General features: G+C 37.3%; 1 protein-coding gene across 4 annotated transcripts in view; it reads right to left on the reverse strand.

The window, feature by feature from the left end:
• HNRNPLL (heterogeneous nuclear ribonucleoprotein L like) overlaps positions 1-21,698 on the reverse strand; it is a 47,360-nt gene that overhangs the window by 9,899 nt on the left and 15,763 nt on the right. For 2 of the 4 annotated variants that reach the window (XM_007520993.3, XM_060186906.1), the window contains 6 exons: positions 16,368-16,605; positions 15,056-15,136; positions 12,807-12,908; positions 12,642-12,714; positions 7,950-8,021; positions 2,247-2,464 (listed from right to left, as the gene is read on the reverse strand). In XM_007520993.3, coding sequence (XP_007521055.1) covers positions 2,247-2,464; positions 7,950-8,021; positions 12,642-12,714; positions 12,807-12,908; positions 15,056-15,136; positions 16,368-16,605 — 784 coding nt within the window. The remainder of the gene's footprint in view (positions 1-2,246; positions 2,465-7,949; positions 8,022-12,641; positions 12,715-12,806; positions 12,909-15,055; positions 15,137-16,367; positions 16,606-21,698) is intronic. The other 2 variants (XM_060186908.1, XM_060186907.1) reach the window with 1 other exon arrangement.

Below are 21,698 nucleotides of genomic sequence, written 5' to 3' on the forward strand. Positions count from 1 at the left end.
TAGCGAAGCGGGTTAAGTGCATATGGCGCAAAGCTCAAGGATCGGGTTAAGGATCCCGGTTCGAGCCCCCGGCTCCCCACCTGCAGGGCAGTCACTTCACAAGTGGTGAAGCAGGTCTGCAAGTGTCTTTCTCTCCTCCTCTCTTCTCTCCATTTCTCTCTGTCCTATCCAACAATGACGACATCAATAACAGCAGCAATAATGACTACAACAATAAAACAAGGGCAACAAAAGGGAATAAACACATTTAAATATATAAATATATTTAAAAAGTAGACTTTATTTAGTGTGTGTGTGTGTGTGTGTGTGTGTGTATGTGTGTGTATGTGTGTGTGTACAGACAGAGAAATTAAGATGGAAGGGGGAGAAAGAGAGAAAGAGATGCTTGCAGCCCTGCTTCACTGCTCTTGAAGCATTCATTCCCTAGAAACGTGGGGACCAGGGAGCCTGAACCAGGGTCCTCGCACACTATAACATATATGCTCAACAGGGTGCGCTACCACCCACCCCTAAAAATGGAATTTCTTAATGAGGTCAACAGGCTGAGAAAATTTTTGTTTCATACATTTCTCAGTACTTCCTCAAGGTCAAGGAGCCTTTAGAATAAACAAAAAACTAGTACCATTTTTCAAGTCATGGTCCCCACATACATTTATAACTCATATACTTGTGTGGTGTTTTTTTGTTCTGTTTGTTTGTTTTTTACCAGAGCACTGCTCAGCTCTGGTTTATGGTGGTGCAGGGGATTGAACCTGGGACTTTGGAGCCTCAGGCATGAGAGTCTGTTTACATAACCATTATGCTATCTACCCCTCTTCTGTTTTTTTCATAGTGGAAAAAAAAATACACTACAATAACTCAAAACAAATGGGAGAAATAACATTACAGTATTGAATCACAACTGTATTAAATAACTGGTAACTTTAAAAATTCCACTTATTTCTCCAGATTTTTTTCCATGATTCTTTCAAAACAGTTTAAGTATCTACTTTTCATCAGAAACTATTTGTATTTGTGAGCCATCAAAAAAAAAAAAAAATCAAAAATTTTACAAGCAGAGTTTCTCGAAAAACTAAAGTTTTAATTTTAAAATCGTCAAAAAATAGGAGTTGGGCGGTAGAGCAGTGGGTTAAGTGCACATGGCACAAAGTGCAAGGACCATCAGGAGGATCCCAGTTCGAACTCCCAGCTCCCCACCTACAAGGAGTCGCTTCACAAGTAGTGAAGCAGGTCTGCAGGTGTCTATCTTTCTCTCTCTCTCTCTCTCTCTGTCTTCCCCTCCTCTCTCCATTTCTCTCTGTCCTATCCAACAACGACACCAATAACAACAATAATAACTACAACAATTTTAAAAAAGGGCAACAAAAAGGGAATAAATTTTTAAAAAATCGTCAAAAATAATAAGTAATAGTTTTAATAATAGTAATAGTTTTACCTTTGAAAGTAAGCTTCTAGGCAGAAAGTTTTGGGTATAGTCTATCATAGAAGGTCAGTTTTAAATACAAGTACAACTAAAAGCACAGTTCCTCAAAAGACACTACATAGAAGCTTCTGAAATTTATGACTTGTGGTCAAGCTCTGAGATTATATATTAACCATGAAACTGTTTTTTCAAATTTAAGTCACTCTTATGGACAAAACCTCTCTCTTTATTTAATCCAATAGTATCCTACAAATCTAAGAGTACCTAAATACATCTGTCAAATATAATTCACATACTGGTATTGAACTAAATTGATTGAACTAAAAAATAAAGTTCAATTAAAAAGTTCACCATGTAAAATGTAAAATGCTAGCTGATGCTCTTTGAAATTAAAATACATATAGGCTTTTTGAAATTACTTTTGTGGTAAGTGATCAGTATGGGTTGTTAGTATTACATTTTTTTTAATTCACTAGTAGAAAAATCACTTTACAAAACAATATTTTATTCAGTTATATACTAGAGTATTATCAACAGAAAGCCTATATGTACTTGAATTCTTTTGTGGGTCACTACAGAAAGCATTATCATGTCCCCAATACAAAAGGATATATATTTATATATATTTGCAGGTTTTCACAATTTCCTGCTATCAATGCAAAAAAAAGTAATGTGAAACAAAACCTACCTTTTATCTTGGGGAGGTGGGAAGGTAGGGACACTGAATTTTGGTAGTGGGTGAAGTGTGGAACTATATCCTGTATCCTTACAACCTTGTAACCCGTTATCAGTCACAAATTAAAAAAAAAAAAATTAAACCTACCTTTTCAATATTTCCATACAAGCAGAATAGGTTGAAGACTCTTGAGCAATTCATTTTTAACTGATGTAGTCCACTGACCATCACAACAGAACCAGAGGGGTTTCCTCCATGCATATAAGAGGAAGATGCCTGCGGCAGCGGGTAAGTAACAAGCTCAGGCGGATCTCGAGAACCCATTCTGTAGCGACTTGGTAGAGGCAATAATGGACCATGGGAACCTATAGAGATGATCCAAAAAATAAAAATAATCCCATAACTTTACCAGATATACCTTATCACAATAAAAAACCAAATTTATTAGCTAAGTCTGATGTATATTCAAGGCAAAGTCAAATATCTGAATGAATATTCAAATATAACCTGTGGGAATTTGTAAAATCCTAATCTGTATCAAGTCCAAAATACACAGACCTACATCCACCTGCACACATCAGGCTTAAACTTTAAGTTCTTAAAAAATATAGTTCAATTAAAAAAGTATATAAAATTTAGACGAAAGCTTCTAGTCATTTTATATGAACGGTACCTCAGGCTTTTTTGTTTTGTTTTTTCTTTCTATGTCACCTTCTGCTAATGTCTTTTGGACGATAATTCAATTAAAAAAAATGTAGTGAGGGTGACAGGAGGTGGCACACCCAGTGAAAATGTTAATGCATTTTAGACTATTTCTACTTGAATAAATTTACTATCGTGTACTTTCAATTTAGTATTTTTATTCTAATTCAATAGTAACAGCCTTAATACCTCACATTCTCAGAAGTATCCTTTTATCATTCAACCCCATTTTCAAAAACAAAATAAAAGTGAAAAGAAATGTGTTAAGAGCTTAAAATTGGTATGTCTGAGGCCCCAGAAGTACCAAGTTCAATCCCCAGTATGACTATAAACTATAGCTAAGTGATGCTTTGATCTCATAAAAACAAATAAATCTAAAAATAAATTTAAAACAAAATTTAAACCATACACTAGGACCTAGGTTCAAGCTCCTGGCTCCCATCTGCAGTGCTATAGGTGAATTTCTCTCTCCTTCTCTATCCTCCCACTTAAAGAAAAACAATAAATAAATAAATAAACCACAAACAGAAGAAAAAAGACTTCAGTGTCTGAAACTGCTGTCACAGAAATGCAACAAATCAGCAGCCCAAGAAGCAAGGCAGAGATAAAGCATTGGAATCATAAACATGTGTCCCAAATTCAATCCCCAGCATCACATGTGCTTGAGTGATGCTTTGGTTCCCACACCAATAAATATATATATATATATATATATATTTAAAATCAGTATCTCTTATACGGAGAATCCTTATGAATCTCAGGACCAAGAAGTGATGCATCTGTTAAGCACACATCATAATGTGTAAGAACCCGGTTCAAGCCGCTGCAGCAAGGGAGTAGGGGGTAGAAGCTTTGCGAACAGTGCACTAAGTCTGCAGGTATCTTTCTCTCTCCCCTTCCCTTTCTATCTCCCCTTCCCTACTGATTTCTCTATTTAAAAAAAATGCCCCCCAGAGACAGTAGCATACCCAGTTGAGAACACACATTATAGAGCACAAGGATCCAGGTTCAAGTCCCCAGCCCCCACCTATAGGAGGAAAGCTTTACAAGTAGTGAAGCAGTACTGCAGATAACTGTCTCTGCCTCTCCCTATGTCCTACTTCCCTCTCAATTTCCGTCTCTATTCAAAAATAAGTAAATAAATATATATATACATACATATATTTTTTTTTTTTTAAAAAAAGAATCCTTACCAAGAATTGGCCTGCTACTTCAGTTGGTTCAAAACAATCTTTACCCAAATTTCCCACCCACAACAGGTTAGAAATATCAAGAAAACTAAGAATGAATGGAATAGAAAAACAAGAGTGAAAAAATAACCCTTCTATTTTTAATAGTATAGTTAGGACATGTTTATAACATCAAGAAAGATATAAGCACTCAGATGATACTAAGATGGAGACATGATGCTCAGAAATATAAACCTATACATCTGAGTAGCCTTAGTGATTACAGAAGCATACTGTAGGCTACAAGCAAACATTTCCCTGATGAGCAAGAATCCAGTCCAAAAATCTAAGTATTTTTCTTATTTCTCAAAGAATATGCAGCACCACTACTTTTCATAAAATGACACTTGTCATCTACTGAAAGAGTTACTAAGTGCCATTATATTTGGGTATCTATATAGCAAAGAGCTCATATGGACTCTAATATTCAATCTTATAAAATCTGGCTGTAATTTACAGCAAAGCAACACTACCAATGAGCTCACACACGGTGCAGATGCCTAAAGATTTATGGGAGTACTTTTGCAACATGCCATCATCCACGTTGCCTTACACAAGCCACAATTTTCCACTGTCCTTGCCATTAACTAACTGGTCATTTACTGAAATAATTAATATAGTTTATGGCGAGCTATTGTTAGTAACTATACATATTTTGGTCTCTAATTTTTAACTGTAACACATATACTGGAGTTCAAGTATCAGTCATACTTATTCCTTACAAAATAATATGTACATGTCACATTGCCTCCCCTAAGCTTGTATAGCCATGATACCTCATTGTGGCCACTTAATTTTCTTTTTCATAGAAAATGGAAAGGCTAAATAAGGAAGAAAGAAAGAAAGAAAGAAAGAAAGAAAGAAAGAAAGAAAGAAAGAAAGAAAGAAAAAGAAAGAAAGAAAGAAAGAAAGAAAGAAAGAAAGAAAGAAAGAAAGAAAGAAAGAAAGAAAATGAAAAGGTATGTTAAGGTGGGAAGTAGCCAAAAACTTCTGAGATCCGCTGCCATAACTAACAGCCAAATTCAAAATTCTGTGCTGCTTGAGGAAGCAGCTCTGGTGCAGTGTCCACAGCACCCCCCCCCCCCCCACCTCTTTCTTAAATAAAAAGAACAGCCAGTCAGGGAGTGGAAAAATCACACTCGTGCATGAACCTGGTGCCACAAAATTAAATCCTGTGGCAAAGAATAATTCTATTAATTATGACCTTCCATCACCAGTATTCATCATGTTATGTTTATACTGAAAGTATTACTGGCATATTTAAGATAAGGAAAAAACAAACAAACCAGTTGTCTTCTTAGAAGCTTTCTGGTCAGTAAACAAGTTCACTTGGATAGTGCAGCTCTTTGTCACTGATTAACTGAAGTTTTGAGTCCAGCCCCCACTGCATTGAAGAAAGTTTCAGTGGTGGCGGTGGTATCTGTGTCTGCCTGCCTCTATCTAAAAACAAAAACAGTTTCTACACTAAACAGTTCATACAGAAGGTTTGGATACTAAGATAAAAAAGTTTCAGATATTTAAAAATTCACTGTGGGGATGGCGTGACAACTCACCTGGGAGGGTGCCTTCTTTGCCATGCCTGCCACCCAGGCTCAAGCCCCTGGTACACTACATGGAATCACCATGGCACTGGAGAGAGACCCTTCAGTGCTGTGGTGTCTCTCCCTCTCTCTATCTGAAAAGTCAACCCATAGCAATGAAGCCCCCACAACGACAAAATATTCACTGTGTTACATAAATGGCACTACTAACATTTCAAAGGCATTTCCAATTTTTGAAACTAAAGTTTTTGATTCAAGAATCATATCCAAGGATGCTAGTAATCAAGAAACAGATTTTTCTTGAGTTCACAGCAAATATCTATACGTTCACCTTGGCCACTTTTCAAGTTTTTTCTCATAGAGCTGGACTTTCCAAAATTAAAAGGTTCAAAGAATTCTGAAAGCATAAGTTCATACTGCTATTGTAAATCAATGGATGCATTTCCCCTAATTCAATAATTTCCTTTCCAGTAGACAGAAGTCACCCCTGATAAAATACCAAGATGCAAATAAACCTGCTTGCTGAACTGCTGAAGAGAAGCAGCCATGATGTGCAGAGACTAAAGATTACTGACACCTGCCCAATTTTTGCTTCCCCCCCCCATTTGCTCATTCTCTCTCCCTCTTTTGTCTCTCCCACCTCCTACACCCTATTCTGCTAAATTCCCAAAGAAAGGGGAAATTTACCCTGAGTTAACCATTTCAATAGACACAGCTCAGCACAAACTCCACTGCACAACCACTTCTCTTCACCAGAACTCTCCAGAGAATTTCATTCTCTGGGCTGAGAGGATTTTTATAACTAAGTAAACACATCTGCTTTAAACTTCACACAGACAGGGCCACTTGGACAGTATGCTTGCTTTGTCATACACATTACCCAGGTTCAAGGCCAGCCCCCACCACATTTAAGGAAGCTTCAGTGTTATAGTGTCTTTCTGTCTCTCTGACGTTATATCTGAAAAAGTCAGCCTGGAGCAGTGAAGTCCAATGATGACAAAAGTAAACCAATAATAGATAACATTTATTACTTACACACACACACACACACACACACACACACACACACAAAACCAGGGCATGAAAACTGACAAATTCATAAGGGATTTGTTCCTTTGGGAAAACATATAACTAATTTTTAAACTTTAGCTGACTGCAATTACACATCTATACATTCTCTAACTACACTACAATATGTACTTAGTGATTCTTTTTGCAACCCTCCATTTGCAAAGCACAGTTGGCTCCCAACGAGTGTTTCTTGACTACAAGATCAAACTACACATATGATCATACTTACTATTTTCTTTGTTAAAGAAACAACTAAGAAAAATAATGAAAGAACACACAAAATTCAATGTCATGTTCTGATGATAACATACTGTTCCACTCTCCTATTATAAGGACTACCATGGAGCCTTGAATGAATATACAAGTGCATACAGTGCATGGACACATATGATGAATTCCTTAAGTTTAAAAAGGAGATACTAGGGGAAAGCTGAAACTCACAACTAAGATGATCCTCAAATAGAGAAGCAATCTGGGAAATTTTGGACAGTAGGCAACATCAGGGACTTTTTGATATTAAATCTCAAGAGCGCAATATGATTAGTTTCCATTTTCTACGACTTCTCATAGTACTGCATTCCAACTTTTAAACCACAGAATAGGTCATGTCAATAACTGCTATTAAAAACTAAAACATTTGAAAGAAGAGACCTTATATCCCGCCTAGAGTCTCATCGATAGCAATTCTCAATATCCACTTATAAAACCAGTAGTCTGAAGCCTTACTTTTTCCCGAGGAAAATCACTATTGTCAACTTCATAAACTTATAAGCATAGCAAACTTCAAAACTTTTAAGGTTTTGAAGGAATTAAATACAAATTTAGCCAGAGCCAAAATACCAACTGTAGAACTAAAAGAATTACAGGTCAAACCAGGGGGAAAAATGTTTCCTTTGGATAGATACACCATTCTATCCATCTATCACTCACAATTCCTCTTAGCTTATTATTGCTAAAATGAAAGGAAACATGGAAAGCCATGATACCTTTGGTTCTCTAATAGACAAGAGTCCATTACTAATCAAAATCAAACCAAACCAAAATATGATGGCAGAAAGTTTTCAATCCCCAACCAATAGCTCTCATGTATCTCAAGGGTTATATTGATATGTCAAGCATGCTAAGAAAACAAAGGATTTGGGACAACTCCCTGGGAATGCATTTGAAGGGGCTATCCCATAGAAACCAAGTCAGGGGAGCAGGAAAAATGAAGATAAGAAACATGCTATTCTTCATCAGAAATGCAAAAGAAAAAAAAAATCTAACAGTTCATCTATACTACCTTCCTTCTGCCTTGACAAACTTACCATAGCCATCATGTCTAAACGAAGAAGGGTGTTCTCCCAAAATGGCTTGTCTCTGGCGACCCTTTCCTCTATCTGACACAAAAGTAGAAACATGGTTTTAACAATTTGACCCAAGTACTTAACAGAGTTCTCACATGGGAAACACCCATTACAATTCATAAAACAAATATGATTCCTGGTTAATTTTAAACATCCATTCATATCCAATTTAAATACAAACACCAAAAGTTTAAGAAAGTAGTTCTAGCTAACAAATTCCACTTAGCTTGAAAATATCTTTTTGGCAAATGCCAAATACAATCACACTTTCAAATTTAAGGAAAGAATGGATACTTTTCAGAAAGTGAATGTACACAATACTAGAGTTTGACACTGTACAGCAGTTTTTACCAATACATGTCTTTAAAACAAGCGTGAAGTGCAGTACTTTTGAAAGACAGTACCTGAATCATACTATTAGCTTCAACAGCAACACATTTTCAAAGTGGGCTTCTTTCAAGAAGTTCAGCATAAGCCAACAACAACCTGTATTACATGGTTTCACAATCAGTAAACACAGAGTATTTTTTATGTATATACACATATTTACAAGCACCTACTGACTTGAGAGCTGGTAATGTGCACATCACTGGCCCATACTGTATGTCATGGAATGGTCATAACCAGGCAGGACTATGAGCACCCTCCAAAGTTTAAGTCAAGGTAAAGCTAACCAAGGGGGCTACATTATTGGATTAGAGGACTACAATACTCCTAAAGGATCATTTTTATTCTAGCTATATTTTCAAAGAAGGCATGCCAATTTTTCAAATTCAAAACTGAATCTGAGACATAAGAAAATTAGTCATAAGTTTCTAAAACAACACTTTCTCTGTTAGTAACTTAAAAATCATTGTGCAATACTTTCTTTTAATATTTTATTTTATTTATTTATTCCCTTTTGTTGCCCTTGTTGTTTTATTGTTGTAGTTATTATTGTTGTTGTCGTCGTTATTGGATAGGACAGAGAGAAATGGAGAGAGGAGGGGAAGACAGAGAGGAGGAGAGAAAGATAGACACCTGCAGACCTGCTTCACCGCCTGTGAAGCGACTCCCCTGCAGGTGGGGAGCCGGGGTTCGAACAGGGATCCTTATGCCGGTCCTTGTGCTTTGCGCCACCTGCGCTTAACCCGCTGCGCTACAGCCCGACTCCCGTGCAATACTTTTATAAAGTCTGCTGATCAAATTACAGTGTCTGATAAAATTTAATGTATCTATGTATCTTAAGAATGTGGTCATTCTCATCTTTGAAAATTAAAGAGAGGCTCTCTCTATATATCCTTAGTCACCTAAACAAATGAGACTTATGGGAGATGAGAAATACTTTAACATTCACTTCAGTCTAAAGAGGTATCATTTTAATTACCTGTGCCAAGTTACTACAACATTAAAAGAAACCTAGGAAGTCATCTAGTTCAACTTCTACTCTACTCAGCATACAATTCTCAATATCACTATCACCCCTACCAATCAGAGCCATCCAATACCAGTAGTATGTTACTATTATCCCTTTTATTTTCACTTAATCCTAACTCATGAAACTTGATCCTCTAGACACATATATATATATATATATATATATATATATATATATATATATATATAATTTTTTTTTTAAATTTTACCAGAGCAATGCTCAGCTCTGGCTTATGGGGGTTCAGGGGATTAAACCTGGGACTATGGAGCCCCAGACAGGAGAGACTGCATAACCATTATGCTATCTACCCCTGCCCCTTCTAACTATATTCTATTCCATTTAGAACCTTACAGACATTATCTTTCACTGAAAACTCTTTGAAATACTTGAAAGTTAGTAAGAGCCACCTGTGATTTTCCCAGTCTCACTGTCAGCTGTCTGAACACTCAGGGTTTTCTTCCCCCCACCCTCCCCCATGACATGCCTTTCAGTTGCTCTCTTCATGTAAGTTTCACTCATCTTTAATCAACCCAGTCTACCAATCCATTCTACTCAAGTCCCTCTACCTAAGTATGCCACTAAACACTACATATAATTCCTTTTCTGAACTTAAGCCAAATCACATTAATGTCTTCTTGATTCAATTTGTTATAGTTAACAGCATATTAAAAAATAAAGGAAGGAGCACTGTATAAGGAATCAGAAAACTTCAGCCTAACCACTAATTTGTTGTATAATCACAGAAACTCAGAATCTTCATTAATAAAATGAAGGCTAGAAGCTATGCACCTGCTTTTCCAAAAAAGATAACACACATACAAGTTTTGCTTAACATTTCTAGAGGAATCCTCTGGAGTTCTAAGAAATCTCTGCACTAAGACATGCTCTGGCTGAAAAGGATTTTTCAAAATGAGGTTGTACTTATAAATGGCTCCTTTTTGACAGAAATTGTTACAATTCAGGATCAACTTGAGTCTGAGTCACTACAAAAATAAAATGTAAACTGCTAGTCTCGCCAAACAATATCTACCTGTAAGGATTCAGAAAATAAGAATTATTTTCCCTTAAAAACTAAAATTCTGGGGCTGGATAGTGGCACACCTGGTTAAGCACACACATTACAGTGCGCAAGGACCTGGGTTCGAACCCCGAGACCCCACCTGCAGGAGGAAAGCTTTGCAAGCGGTGAAGCAGGGTTGCAGGTGTCTGTCTGTCTGTCTCTCTCTATATAAAACCCTCTTCCCTCTTGATTTCTGGCTTTCTCTGTCCAATAAATAAAGATAATAAAAAATTTTAAAAAAACACTAAAATTCTGCTTTACTTCATTTAGTGATATTACACCGTTTAAATATCTGCCTTACACATATGTAAACTTTTTTGACCATAATTTTATGAAAAGCTAAACTAAGCTGGTTTGGTATAAATTTGAGACTTTAAAGGATTATGTAAGCAGTATTGACATAAGAAACATAGCTACAAATGTTTTAAGTCATAAGAGAAATATAACCAAAATGCACTACTTCAAATGAGTAATAAGAATACCCAATACCTGACTAATTAACAGAAGTGACAGATTTCTCATCAACCACTTTTTCTGTTGTTTGAGTACTAAGGCTTAATTTTCCAATACTGTAATCAACTATATCTAACCTATGCCAAGTCAATTTCTGAGTGAAAAAATGTGGGGTCCAGTCAAAGCTGCATTACAAAAGAAATCTATTTAAAACCCCATGCATAAGGCAAGATGGTTTCTTGGGAACTGAGAATTAAAGGGGCCAGGCTTGTGAAAGTACTAAATATCTGAGCATGCAAAGGATCATAATACTATCTATTTTCGTTTGCCAAGAGCAGATGCACTGTAGAATTCCTACAGTCCAAGATATTTCAGTAGCCATATTTTTTCTCCTAATATATTGACTTTTATAGACATATACTTATCTAGTAAGTGGTTCAAACAATAATATTGTAGTGGAGATGTAGCCAATACTGAAGCCCCCTTGTTTTTACAAGATCCACATTTTAAATTTGTATGTTCCAGAATTGCCACAGTCAGTTGAACAATTTAATCAGTCAAATCTATGCTCATGAATCTGGCATTTAGAAATCTGCATCAGGGAAGTGCTCTTATTTTAAGACTTATCAATTTTAAATATAATCTACCTTGAACAGACATTACTTTCACCTACATTTAAATGTCAAAATTCCTAGTTACAAAAATTAACATGAGTGATAACCCTGAGTTGTTACAAAAGGTGACAGCTTATAAAAGACACTTATGAAGTGGCTACTTTACAAAAATCAAACCATATAGGAAATCTCCCTTTACATATAGTGCACCTTTTCATTATTAAGCTCAATGTCCACAGTGGGGGGGGTAAGTTTAAGGGCAGCCAATATGCACCTTTCTAGACTTTCATATTTAGTATCTGTGTGGACTGGATGAGCATCACCAATTAATTCCCAAGACTTATAATTTGGCCCTGTTTATTTGCCAACTAGCAATCTGAATCTAAGCTGTCAATAGTTACAGTAATGGGAATTAAGATTTACAATAATGTTCAAGTCTAGTATCTGTTAGTGAAGTCTTAAGTTCTACAACTGAACACTTAAGGGCCATCAGACCAATATACACAGGCAACTTGAATAAATGGGCAGAGTCTATAGTGGTGTTCATCCCATGCAAGTCTGAAGTACTGATAAGTGTCTTCCTTTACAACTTGGGGTGATGGTGCATGCAGTATGCAGTCAAAGTGAGTTGCAAGTCTGAGTTTTGCAGAGGGCTTTTTGCTGATGCCGATGTTGTGCATGATGAGGTGTAGAGTCAGCCTGTTGGAGTCCTCTATCCTTCTTAATGCCTCGTCCAGCTTGGGGGAAAGTCCTTTCCATAGAGAAGCAGTGTGCAAGTTTGCAGTTTGTAAGGAATATTCTGAATCAGTTTCCTCCCCCTCCAAAGAGAGAGAGCTGCTTGGAGAAATGCAAGTCCTTGAACTGCGGGCGTGCCTGCATGTGTGGGCTCCTTGATGAACTAAGTATTATCAGTAGCTCAATACATAACAGTAGGGGGCACTAAGGTTCAAGGTTATTTTCAAGTATTACATGGCCTTTTGCAACAAAGAGCATTCACCAACAAGGCTTTCATATGAATGAACTAGCTCATCTAGGAAAAAAAAAGTCTAACTGCATGTAAAAATTTGTCAACAGATGCAAATACATTCTAAAATGCATAAAATACTTACCTCGTCTTCCCAAATATGGTTTAGTGTAGTCCCAACTGTCATTGTCATTCCTAATAACATTCAGACGAGTTGGCTGTCAAGATTAAAAACACAGTAAGTTCAAATTGTATCAATAGATCCAAAGCTTAAACATTTCTTTGGAAAAGTGTTGGCGGGAAAATTTACCCTTGCATATTCGATTTTTAGTGTGCAGCATCCAGCATATATATCTGCTCCATTGAGAGCTGCCTTAGCTTTCTGGGCACAAAGGACTGATTCAAACATAAGCTCTATTAAGGAAATTTAGCTTAAGGTATTTGATGTATAATCATTATTCACCCCCTTAAGAAAAAGAGCATTAGGGCTGGGGAAATAGCACAGTGGTTAAGCAAAAATACTTCTACACCTGAGGCTCAAATGTTCCAAGTTCAATTCCACACACTACCATATACCATGGCTGAGCGGTGTTCTGGTTTAAAAAAGTAAATAAATAACTGGAAAATAAAGCCTCTTTAATTTTGGAAGTCTTTTTACAAAATAAAATTCTAGATGAAACTTAGTAAGAGAACTTACTTCCAAGATGAAGGATAGCAAAAAAACACAATACAACCAAACTACCTATAGTAATTTCTCTTAAGTCATCACAAGTACTTTGGGGGATGGGGGTGGGTAGAACAGGACAGACAGAACATGGTCTCATTCCCCAGTAAAAGATAGCTGACTTCCTTGAAACAAGAAATAATTTACTTTTTTCTTTCTTTCTTTTTTTTTTTTTGCCTCCAGGGTTATAGCTGGGCTTGCCTGCACCATGAATCCACTGCTCCTGGAGGCCATTTTTCCCATTTTTGTTGTTATTGCTGTTGTTGTTGCTGGATAGGACAGAGAGAAATCAAGATAGACACCTGCAGACCTGCTTCACTGCTTGTGAAGTGACCCCCCCCCCCCCGCAGTGGGGAGCCGGAGTTCGTACCTGGATCCTTATGCCAGTCCTTACACTTTGCACCATGTGCACAGCTGTGCTATTACCTGGCCCCCAATAATTTACTTTTAAAGCAGAAAAACTATTATAAAGAAACACAAATATTTGGGTTTTATGTATTTTTGAGATGACAACATTCTCTCAATATAATAATTATGTTTTATTGGTTTTAAAATTTTAACCATAACCTATCCATACACATAAGAGAATTTTAAAATATGTTTTAAGCAATTACAGAAGCCTTCCATCTTCCACCTTCTGCACCCCATAATGATCCTTGGTCCATACTCCCAGAGGGATAAAGAATGGGAAAGCTTTCAAGGGAGGGGAGGGGATACAGAGTTCTGGTGGGAATTGTGTGGAATTGTACCCCTCTTATCCTATGGTCTTGTCATTTTATAAGTAAAATTTTAAAAATATATGTTTTATAAATGGGATTGTACTATATATTTACTCAACATATAGGAAAGTAAATATAGAAAGTTACATAAACCATAATCATGTAAAAGATTTTTTAAAAAGGTGATTAACAGGGAGTCGGGCGGTGGCACAGCGGGTTAAGCGCACGCGGCACAAATCGCCAGGACCTGCGTAAGGATCCCAGTTCGAGCCCCCGGCTCCCCACCTGCAGCAGAGTCGCTTCACAAGTGGTGAAGCAGGTCTGCAGGTGTGTCTTTCTCTCCTCCTCTCTGTCTTCCCCTCTTCTCTCCATTTCTCTCTGTCCTATCCAACAACAACGATATTAATAACCACAACAATGTTAAACAACAAGGGCAACAAAAAGGAAAATAAATAAATAAATAAAAACTTAATTTAAAAAGGTGATTAACTCTAAATGTTTGGTACTTCCACACTATCTACTATAAGAAGAGACTGAGAAATGCTAATTTAGGATACATTTCAAAAAGGTAAACACATTATTAAATAGTGTTATAATTATTTTTTCTACATTTAAAAGGCAAGGCACACTTTAAGGTGAAGCGTAGACTATTTTATGATAGCAAGTTATTTTTGTTGTTGCCGCTGGGGCTCACTACCTGTACAATGAATCCCCCACTCCACCTTTTCCTCCCACCCTTTCTTCTTTCTTTCAATAGAACAGAGAGACAGGGGGGGGAGAGAGACAAAGACATACTTGTAGCACCGCTTCACTATTTGTGAAGCTTCCCCCTTGCAGGTGGGGACTAGGGGCCCAAACCTGGGTCCTTGTACATGATAATGTGTGCATTCAACTGGGTGCATCATTGCCCAGCCTTAGTAGCAAGTTATTCTTATCATAAATAGGGAATATTTTTAAAGGTACTGCACTTTCTATTTTAAGTCTAAGCCAAGTAGATTTGTTGGGAGTAGGAGGACATGGCTTATCTAGAAATGCTTAAGTAGAAAAAAATAAGATTTATATTACAAAAAAAATGTATATACATCAATAAAAAATTATAAATAAAGGATATTCAACCATTGCTTGTATTCCATTTCTTTTGAAGATAACGATACGCTGTACTTTTCCAACAGGATTGCATACAGTATATAAAACATCCTATGAAGAAAAAAAAACATGAATTCTTACAAATTACATGTAGAAAAACAATAAAGCTATATAACCTTTTATTTAAAAATTACTGTAAATATACCACTTATAGTAATCACTGGATTTTTTAAAAGTTTTTTTAACTTATTTTTTATTTTTATTTATTTATTTATTTATTTTTACCAGAGCTCTGGCTTTTTTTACCAGCTCTGGCTTATGGTGGTGCAGGGATTGAACCTGGGACTTCAAAGCCTCAGGCATGAGAGTCTGTTTGTATAACCATTCTGCTATCTACCCTCTGCCCAATCACTGGATTTTTTAACAAGTGGTTTGGCTTTAGTAAATCTAGAGTTATTTTCTCACCTATCCAATATATCTCAATTACTAGAGGGGTTACAATAAAATATTTGTAAAGTACTACTACTTACTTTAGCCCCTGAAAATCCTCGATTTTTATTTTCTTACCAAGAGCCTAAAGTAATTTGACAACACACGATTAATAAACCAAAGTTGCAATCAATTTTTTTTTAATATGTGACTATGAAGTAAAAAACTTGACTAGTCTAGGTGATGGGACCTTGATCTTGTGACATTCATTTTTATAATGAAAAATGCACACCACTGCAGTATGGAATTCTGCCCTTACCTAGCAAGCACACTTTAAAATATATATATTATTGGACAGAGACAGAGAGAAATTGAGAGAGATGGGGAAGATACAGAGGGAGAGAAACAGAAAGACACCTGCAGTCCTTCACCGATCCTGAAGCTTTCCTCCTCCAGGAGGGGTTTGGGGGCTTGAACCAGGAACCTTGTGCACTGTAATTAGTGTGTATTTAACCAGGTGCGCCACCACCTGGCCCTATATTAGCAGGCATTCTCAACAAACACACTGGCACATGAGTGGGAGAGAGTTCTTTTAATCATCCCAACAAGTCTGTATAATCCCCCATTCCCAAAACCAGAATTAGAATTAACATAAAAAATTAGGAATATTTCAAATGTTATATGTTTATTTGACAAAGACAGCTGGGCTTTGTTTGTGTTTTTTTGTTTTGCTTCAGGTCTCAATATTTCTTTGTTCATTAAATTTGATAGTCAAAATAAAGACTAATTTTAATAATTATTTTTCTTTAACTGTTTTTAGTACCTAGATAGTGAAGAAAATTACAGTTCTCCTAGCCACTTCAGAGGTAGACTCTAAAGCTTCTAATTTAGCTTGCTGCACTAAGATACATACCACTGTAATGGGGTAAAGAGGATTCTGAATGGACAGCAAAAGAACTTTGTTGCCTCCTGAGGGATCATCAGTATTTCCAGGCCGAGTGATCCTTTTGCTTGTAGAATAGTTGAAAAAAGCCTGTTGACCAGCAATGTACACAGGTTCATCCGCAGCAAAAGCCACACAATCTTTGGCACTGTCTATGTTTTCAAATTCCACGAGAGCCTGCCGTTTAAATGGCATCATCATCACATAACTGAAAGGGAGATTATGAGGGAACACCCGAATGTAAAAAGTTCAAGTAAGGTTAACTGTTCTCGATCATTAAGCAGATATTAATGAAAATATGTCAAATCCTACAGATTAGTACTCTTTACTACCTATATTTAATGTTAGTCAGCTCTTAAATCATCCAAATAAACCGAGACATAACAAAGGGATGTTAAGTATATGAAAGTTTAGCATATCTACCTCATGGCCTCCTAAACACAATTCTCTGTTAGCTACTAATGAATTACCCAATTTATTCAATAGGCTGCCACCTGAAAGCAGTATCAGAAAATATCAAGATACAGAAACTTATAGAGATAAAATTCAACGGGCTAGCTAGCAACAGATAGGACTCCTAACAAAAACTACTACATCTCTTAAATTTTTCAATCAAACAACTACTCACACTAACAACTAAAAAACTGGCCAGAGAGTCGGGTGGTAGTACAGCGGGTTAAGCGCATGCGGCGCAAATCACAAGGACTGGTCCAAAGATCCCAGTTTGAGCCCCCGGTTCCCCACCTACCGGGGAATTGCTTCACAGGCAGTGAAACAGGTCTGCAGGTGTCTGTCTTTCTCTCCCCTTCTCTGTCTTCCCCTCCTCTCTCCATTTCTCTCTATCCTATCCAACAACAATGACATCAATAACAACAATAAGAACTACAACAATAAAACAACAAGGGCAACAAAAGGGAATAAATAAATAATATAAAATATTTTTAAAAAACTGACCACTCTTTCATTTATGTTATTGAATACTGAGAACCAAAACAGAAATTTTCTTTTGCAGATAATCTCCAAAAAAACATCTTTTCAAATGTGGTGTCAGTGTTCAAATGCAGGGCATTTTGTATGTGTAATTACCAAGGAACCACCTTCCCACCTCAATCTTTATTCTATATTGCTAGAGAAAGATACATAAAAGGGAAAAATGAGAGAAGAAAAGTGGGAAGTATGCAAGGGTCTCTCCCCCTATTTCTTCTCCCCTCTCAATTTTTCCTATCTTATCAAATAAAATAGATAAAAGAAAATATATATATATATATGGCCACCGGGAACAGTGGACTCATAGGGCCAGCATTGAGCCCTAGCAATTAAAAAAAAAAGGAAAAGAAATAAAAGGAAAATTAGAAAGTCACAGGCATTTCAGAGTGTACTTAAAATTGCCTGGCACATACGTTTTTTTCATCTTTAAAAAGCATTAATATGAGGAAGACTGGAAGATCAAAGAGAAAAAATTTGTTGAGTGAGGGACAAGGTTTGGTCAATGTTTTCAATCACAGCACAAAATACATTTACTGATTTTCTTTGTTTCTTTTTGTCTCCAGGATTATTGCTGGGGCTCAGTGCCTGCACTATGCATCCACTATTCCTAGAGGCTATTTTTTCCCTTTTGTTGCCCTTGTTGTTTATTGTTGTTGTTATTATTAATTATTATTGTCAGCGCTGTCATTGTTGCTGGATAGGACAGAGAGAAATCAAGAGAGGGGAAGACCAAGGGGGAGAGAAAGATAAGACACCTGCAGACCTGCTTCACCGCCTGTGAAGAGACCCCCTCTTCCACTGCAGGTGGGGAGCCGGGGGCTCGAACCAGGATCCTTACGCTGGTCCGTGCACTTGTGCACCATGCGCGCTTAACCCGCTGCGCTAACGCCCAGTCCCCTCTTTTTTATTTCTACCTAAGCACTGTTCAGCTCTGGTTTATAGTGGTGTGGGGAACTGAACTTGGGACTTTGGAGATTCAGGCATGAATAGTCTCTTTGCATAAACATTATGCTACCTCACCCCCTAAATTTTAATAAAAAAAAGAAAGCAGCATTTACTATATTAACTAGTCACGATAGTTTTTCATTTTAAGCTGCAAGAGCTAACCATTACCTAGCATTCCCTCCATTAATGGGAAGTGAAAAAGAAGGAAAGATACAGTACATATTTTTGAATAATCTTTTACAACAAATACATTATATGCCAGATGCAACAATCTTACTTTTCTCATCACAACTGCTCTCATCATCTGAACTGTTTTCCTATTCATCGAGTCCTTGAAATTTATAAGCCTACTATATACTGAATTTATAGACTTGTTTATTCATTTATTTTTATGATTTTTTTATTTATAAAAAGGAAACATGGATAAAACCAGAGGATAAGAGGGGTACAACTCCACACATATTTATTTTTATTGCCACCAGGGTTATCACTGGGGCTCAGCAACTGCACGATGAATCTACCACTCCTGGCAGCTGGCTTGCCTGTTTGTTTTTTCTTTCTATTTGATGGAACAGAATGAAACTGAGAGGGAAAAGGGGAGGGTGGTGGCACACCTGCTACAGTGTGCAAGGACCCAAGGTTCAAGCCCCCAGTCCCCACCTGCAGGGGTAAAGCTTTTCAAGTGGTGAAGCAGGGTTGCAGGTATCTCTTTGTCTCTTTCCCTCTTCCTCTCAATTTCTGGCTATCTCTACTCAATAAAGGTAATTTTAAAAAATTAAGATAATTTTTAAAAAACAAACAAAAAAGAGAGAGAGGGAAGGAGATAGGGAAAGAGAAAGACAGACATTGTAGCACTGCCTGTAGGTGGAGACTGGGAGTTTGAACCTAGGTCATGTGCATGGTGACCATGTGCTCAACGAGTATACCACCACCCACACCATCCCTTAGACTCATCTTTTCAATATGAGCAGTTTCTATATAATCTTTTCAATCCCATATACTAATGTAATCTCACTAAATAAATAAGGAAGGAAAGCTTAAAAGGCAGCATTTGAAAGCAAAATCTCTACACCTCCTTGGAGGCTATTCTAGATTTTTTTCCAGTTTCAGTATTTTTTCTTTCTACTTTTTTTTAAATATTTATTTATTCCCTGTTGTTGCCCTTGTTGTTTTATTGCTGTAGTTATTATTGTTGTCATCATTGTTGGACAGGACAGAGAGAAATGGAGAGAGGAGGGGACGACAGAGATGGGGAGAGAAAGACAGATACCTACAGACCTGCTTCACTGCTTGTGAAGCAACTTCCCTGTATGTGGGGAGCCGAAGGGCTTGAACTGGGATTCTTACATTTACTTTATTTTTATTTGGCAGGACAGAGAGAAATTGAGAAGGAAAGAGGGAGGGGGGGAGAGAGAGATTCCTGCAGACCTGCTTCACCACTCATCAAGTGTCCTCCCTGCACGTGGGGAGCAGGGGCTCGAATCCAGATGCTGCACATGGTAATGTATGTCCTTAAGCGAGTGTGCCACCGCACAGGCCCCAATAATTACTTCTTTATTGAAGACCATTCACACAACTGAAATTCATATACATATTTGTGCCAATTAAGTTATACATTAATTTGATCCAATTACTGACAACTTTCCATCAACATAACTAGCAATGTTGAGAATAAATGATGCACTATACAAATTAAATTACAACATTCAAATATGAACTTTACAACAGACCAAATGTAAAAATAATCTAGAATGTGGTCTGGGAAGTAGCGCAATGGATAATGGGTTAGACTCTCAAGCATGGGGTCCTGAGTTCAACCCCTGGCAGCACATGTACCAGAATGATGCCTGGTCCCTTCTCTCTCCTCCTATCCCTCTCATTAATAAATAAATAAGGAGCTGGGTGGTGCCACACCTGGTTGAGCACACATGTTACAATGTACAAGGATGCAGGTTCAAGCCCCCGGCCCCCACCTGCAGGGGGAAAGCTCCACGAGTAATGAAGCAGTGCTGCATGTGTCTCTCTGTCTCTCTCCCTATCACCCCCTTCCTTCTCAATTTCTGGCTGTCTCTAACCAATAAATAAATAAATAAATAAATAAATAAATATAATCTAGAATCTAAAAAAAATGTACAAATTGGGCGGTCTTCTTCTCTCTTGATTTCTCTTTGTCCTATCCAACAGTAGTAACAACAAGGGCAACAAAAATGGGAAAAATGGCCTCCAGGAGCTGTGGATTCATAGTGTAGGCAGCAAGCCCCAAGGATAACCCTGGAGGCCAAAAATAAATAAATAAATAAATATAAAAATTCTAGATATTGTCAGGGAGATAGTTCAGTGTGTTAGAGGGCAGGATTTGCATTTCTAAGGTCTCAGAGGCCCCAGGTTCAATACGAGGCACCAGCATAAGCCACAACTATTCGGTGCTCTGGTGTCTCTTTTGCATACATCCTCATAAAAATAAACCATAAAGAAAATATAATCTCAGGATCAGGTGGTAGTGCACGTGGTTAAGCACACACATTACAGTGCACAAGGACACAGGTTCAAGCCCCTAGTCGCCACCTGCAGTAGGGAAGCTTCACAAGTGGTGAAGCAGGGCTGTAGGTGTCTCTCTGTCTATCTCCTCCTTCCCTCTCAATCTGTCTCTATCCAATAATAAATAAATAAATAAATAAATAACCTCTCTCTTTTTTTAGATTTTATTTATTTATTGAGAAAGATAGAAGACAGCAAAAGAACCAGACATCAATCTAGTAGATGTGCTACCAGATATCGAACTTAGGACCTCACACTTGAGAGTATAACACTTTATCTACTCTGGCACCTCCCTAACCACTAACCTCCAAATATATAAGAAGATAAATAAGTAAATAAGCCAAAGATAGCATTATTTTTTACTTTTTAAAGACTTTTTAAATTTTTTAATATTTATATTTATTTTTCCCTTTTGCCCTTTTTTTTTATTATTGTTGTAGTTATTATTGATGTCGTTGTTACTGGACAGGACGGAGAGAAATGGAGAGAGGAGGGGAAGACAGAGAGGGAGAGAGAAAGACACCTGCAGACTTGCTTCACCGCCTATGAAGCAACTCCCCTGCAGGTGGGGAGCCAGGGGCTCAAACTGGGATCCTTAAGCTGGTCCTTGCGCTTTGTGCCACATGCACTTAACCCGCTGCACTACCGCCCGACTCCCAAAGATAGCATTTCCTTATAACTTCATGAAATGATGCACCACTAAGGAGGTCCTAGTGACTGGTGTTAGTCTAGTGTTGGCATGACTAAATTAAAGATTTAAATTTGCTTCAATATGTAATTCTTGAGACAGACTTAATTTCCAATAACTAATCTAAGTGACTAAGAAGTGAC

The sequence above is a fragment of the Erinaceus europaeus genome, chromosome 3 (assembly GCF_950295315.1).
Source record: "Erinaceus europaeus chromosome 3, mEriEur2.1, whole genome shotgun sequence".
NCBI classification, from domain to species: Eukaryota; Metazoa; Chordata; class Mammalia; order Eulipotyphla; family Erinaceidae; genus Erinaceus; species Erinaceus europaeus.